Genomic DNA, 4,715 nt, shown 5'->3' with positions numbered 1-4,715 from the left:
TTCTCTTAGCGTATATGTGGGATGTTAGCCCTTAGTCATACACTGCATCCATAGCAAACTTGTAATGCTGAAAAGCCAACCCAATAATAGAGGGTGAATGAAATCTGAATCTGTCAAATTCTTTTTCTGCTTCATGGCTACCTTATCCATCACAAGTTTCCATAAGGTTCAACTGGATTTCCAAATGACTCAAGAATCCATAGGAAAGAAGAAACTTTGCTCACAAATTAAGCATTGCCTTTCCATCCTCCTCTTTTACAAAGCCTGAGAGCATGGGCGGTTGCGGTAACCATCGGAGCTGTTACCACCGTGGCCGGCATTAAAAACCATGCTTTGCTTTTGTAAAAGGGAGGGAGGTTAAAAGGGAAATATAAGTCTTTTTAGATTTCACCATTGATCTCATTCCTAATTCTATTTTTTTATATTTTGAGGGAGATATTTTCTCTTTTTCTTTGTGTATGTTTTCTAGAAAGATATGTTCCTTTTATTAAGACCATGGGGTCCTTATGTTAATGCACGCTAACCGATTTAGTGCATGCTAAATACTAAGGCATCCATTGTATTCTATGGGTGCCTTAGCATTTAGCGTGCACTAATCTTTAGCGTGTGATAAAATCAGTTATCGCGCCTTAATAAAAGGACCCCTAAGTGCATGAGTCGAGTCTCTTTCATTTGAAAGGAAACTCTGCAATGAGAGGGCATAGGATGAAGTTAAGAGGTAACAGGCTCCGGAGTGATCTGAGGAAATACTTTTTTACAGAAAGGATGGTAGATGCGAGGAACAATCTCCCGGAAGAGATGGTGGAGACAGAGACTGTGTCTGAATTCAAGAGGGCCTGGGATAGACACGTGGGATCTCTTGGAGAGAGGAAGAGATAATGGTTACTGCGAATGGGCATCTCTATGACCTCACAATGCAGGTGTAAAGAGCCTTAGCCTATAGGAAGAGGAGATGCAAATGTTAAGAGCCTTATCCAATAGAGAGAGGAGGAGATAGTGGTTACTGTGGATGGGCATCTCTATGATCTCACAATGCAGGTGCACAGAGCCTTAGCCTATAGGAAGAGGAGATGCAAATGTTAAGAGCCGTAGCCAATAGGGAGAGGAGGATATAATGGTTACTGCGGATGGGCAGACTGGATGGGCCATTTGGCCTTTATCTGCCGTCATGTTTCTATGTTTGATTATTTAGAAAGACTTCTTTCCTTCTTTCTGTTGTTTATGTTCATGCATTAAGCAGCACTGCAGAAGGCTCCAATGTATTAATGATCATAATTTAGAGAGAGGCTAAGGGGAAGGGGGGGCATTCTCTGAATTGATGACAAGTTTTAGGTGCCACAATGGAAAATGCTTGCTACAAATTCTAAAATGGATTCTAATCGTGCCTAGGCAGTTATAGAATCCTAGTGCACTGCAAAGTTGCATGGGGTCCAGTCGAAATGCATCATTGAAGCATCCAATGAATTGTGAAAGAGATTACGGAGCACACAACGCTATCAGTACTCCGCAGTCTCTTTCACACTTCATTGGATGCTTCAATGTGAAATGGACCCCAGAAGAAGGACCGTGTCGGGTCCACACCATTATCTCATTCTGTATGTTATATGGATTGACTTTTTATTGTCTGCAACATTTTTATTAGAGAAGAACATTTGTTATTAAAGATCTTAAGATCAAGAGCATCGTATCAGCAGTTTCTTTGTGTGTTTGGCTTTCTCCCTTCTCACTGTGGATAATTTTTGTGTGCTCACTTAGCTGCACCAAGACCACAAGATCACCAAAATTATCCTGTAATGTAATGTAGGGTTTCTCTGGTTTACAATAAAGGCACCTACCTGCACCTAAGTGGAGCCTAAGTCAAACCACACCTATACTCCACCCTTAAATATTCCTACTTTTCAGTTAGGCTTCATTAGGCATGGCTAGACAGCTGGGTTTAGTTATCACCAACCTCCTAGTAATGCCTAACTAAAATTCACATGGTTTCATTTTTTATTATTATTGTTTTTGGAGTTTTAATGGCATTTTCAATTAAAATACCAATTAAGCTCAATTAAAACAAATTAACTTCCATGAGAATGTCAGTTAGATGCCACTGATCTAGGCACCTAGTCACGCCTAACTTAGGCATCATTTAGAGAATCTGGCCCTTGCATCCAGACTAATTGCAAGCAAAGAACACTTCAAAGAGAAACTCCACTGGACTTGCTGACCATGCCTCCAACAATTACAACACATTCTATGTGCTCACTTCATGTTCATTTTGGAGAGTTTGTAGTCTTCAGCACTTTGGACAGCACCTCTGTCTTTCCAGGAAGTTCCTGTTGCACTGAACCCTAAGAACGAACAGAAGCAGCTACACAACAGACAAGAGATAATAATCTGCTCTTTTTATTCCAATAGCAACCACTATCCTCATTGATCTGTAGAGATGAGTAAACAAGCATTTTTCACTCACTGATCCTCCACTCTTTTCATCCTAGTGCTAATGTTTTTCTCATTTCTCTTGATAGGTGAAACTTAGCAACATGACCTGGAACAATCACACCACTATCACAGAGTTCCTTCTATTGGGATTTTCCAGGCTTTCCCTGGAACTGCAGCTGGTGCTATTTGGTGCAATTTTGCTGATCTACATAACCACTTTGATTGGAAATATTATGGCTATCGTAATCATCACGGTGGATCCTCTTCTTCACACCCCCATGTACTGGTTCCTCAAGAATCTATCCATTATAGAAATCTGCTTCACCACTTCTGTTGCCCCCAAAATGCTGAGAGACCTCTTGTCCAAAGACAAAACTATTTCCTTCATGGGTTGTGCAACACAGATGATTTTCTTTTTCACTCCAGGGCAGAATGAATGCCTCCTGCTTGCCGTGATGGCATATGATCGATATGTGGCCATCTGTGATCCCTTGCACTATACCACAGTCATGAGCTGGTACATCTGTATTCGTTTAATGATTAGTGCATGGTTGACTAGTCTTTTAATGACCTTGGCACAAACAACTTTTATCTTCAGTTTATCGTACTGTGGACCAAATCAAATTAATCATTTCTTCTGTGATGTTTCACCAATGTTAGATCTGGCATGTGAGGACACTTCAATGAACAAGGTCTCTATTTTTGTAGATGGCATAATTGTTCTCTTGATGCCCTTTGCACTAATTCTGTTCTCTTATGTCAACATCCTCTCCACCATATTAAGAATCCGCTCTGTGGAAGGGAAAAGAAGGGCCTTTTCTACCTGTAGCTCCCACTTGACCTCTGTCACATTATTCTACGGTACAGCTATATCTGTATACATGGTTAGCTCCAGTCAGACACGTGACACGGACAAATTCTGTTCACTTTTATACTGCATTGTGACTCCCATGCTAAATCCTATGATCTACTGCCTTAGGAATCAAGAGTTTAAAAAAGCCTTCCAAAGCTTTGTGGGAAAAATGTCTAATAAAGGACTATGAGCATAACTGGTTATGTAATATAGATATAGTTTCTGTATGGTCAATATTCAACCCTTTGCAGTCAGTGCTTTTTTAAACACCAACCTCCACAAGCTTTATATTCAGGGATATTCAGCACTGGATACCGGTACTGAATATTTGGATGAATGAGGCTGTTGGCACTTATCCATGTACCAGCAATATGACTTGGAACAATCACACCACCAACATATCACCCCCAAACCCCACCCCTTACCCCAAGCCTTCCACGTGTACCCTGCACACAGCCCAATCTCTTCCCCCCGCAGCAGGCCAAGAGAACACCTCCCTCCCCCGACCCCTCCATTTCACCTCCCCAACTATCAGGACAATAGAAAAAACCAGCTAACACCCTATCCACAAATCCCCTCAGAGTGCAAGAACACTGTAAACTGGCAGAAATCCCTAACACAGTGAAACAGGGTTAAAGCAAGAAAGGAAACCCCTGGATAGCAAGCTTCTGCTGGCATAAGCAGTCCCAAGAAAAGCATGGTTATAGAAGGCCTGCCAAAGCAGAGAGTCAAGGGGCAGAGCCAGGCAGCCAGCCGAAGGCCTGCACAAGGGGTCTCCTAAGAACAGTGCAGGTCTCAAAGCCCAGCCGGTGTACAAGATGTGAGGCCAGCCCTCTCTGCCAGGGTGACAAGGATCCCAAAGGCGCAGTAAACTCCACCAAGTCTGGGCAAAACGATACAGAGCCCGATATCTTGCCCTGATGGAACCAGCTTTCATGAAGTCCAGCCTGGGGGTTGCCCGAATGCAGCGTAAAGTTCAGCATTCCTGAACGGCAAATCCAAGCACCACGCAGAGCTCAAAACGTGGCCCTGAAGGAAGCAGAGGCATGGATCAAAGTCTCCCCAATCCTGGGTCAGTAGAAAGAGCTTCAGGCCAGCAGTTTGTCCATGTAGGCTCATGCCTCATCCACGTTGTTAAGGGTCACAACTCACAGACTTTCCATTCTGCCAGGTAAAGTAGGGCAAACTGAACTCCTCTTTATGAAGATAGTGCAGAAGGGTGACATCAGCTTGCGCTGGGCCACCACTCGCACCGAGTAGTCATTGAAAAAGAGGACTTTAGATCCTTCATAGTCTAGAGCTCCGGATTCTCGAAATGCCTTAAGGAGCAGTTCTTTATTCCACCAATTGCAGAAGCGGGCAATTGCAGTGCGTCCCCTCTTTCCATCTGAGGCCTTACTGCCGATGCGGTGGGCCCTCTCACACTCAAAACGAG

The 4,715-nt window shown here is 43.2% G+C and overlaps 1 protein-coding gene across 1 annotated transcript; it reads left to right on the top strand.

Annotated features, from left to right (window-relative positions):
* Positions 1 to 2,528: 2,528 nt before the first annotated feature.
* On the top strand, positions 2,529 to 3,470 carry LOC117349612 (olfactory receptor 10A4-like). The gene has a single exon (XM_033923204.1). The coding sequence runs from the start codon at positions 2,529 to 2,531 to the stop codon at positions 3,468 to 3,470; it is 942 nt and encodes a 313-aa protein (XP_033779095.1).
* Positions 3,471 to 4,715: the final 1,245 nt, after the last annotated feature.

Source organism: Geotrypetes seraphini, chromosome 16 (genome assembly GCF_902459505.1).
Source record: "Geotrypetes seraphini chromosome 16, aGeoSer1.1, whole genome shotgun sequence".
Classification (NCBI taxonomy): domain Eukaryota; kingdom Metazoa; phylum Chordata; class Amphibia; order Gymnophiona; family Dermophiidae; genus Geotrypetes; species Geotrypetes seraphini.
The sequence above is the reverse complement of the archived record's forward strand: the minus strand, read 5'-3'. Positions and strand labels throughout refer to the sequence as shown.

Bases quoted from the DNA above. Each gene is read 5' to 3' on its own strand.
- LOC117349612 (XM_033923204.1), top strand. From the start codon at position 2,529: ATGACCTGGAACAATCACACCACTATCACAGAGTTCCTTCTATTGGGA.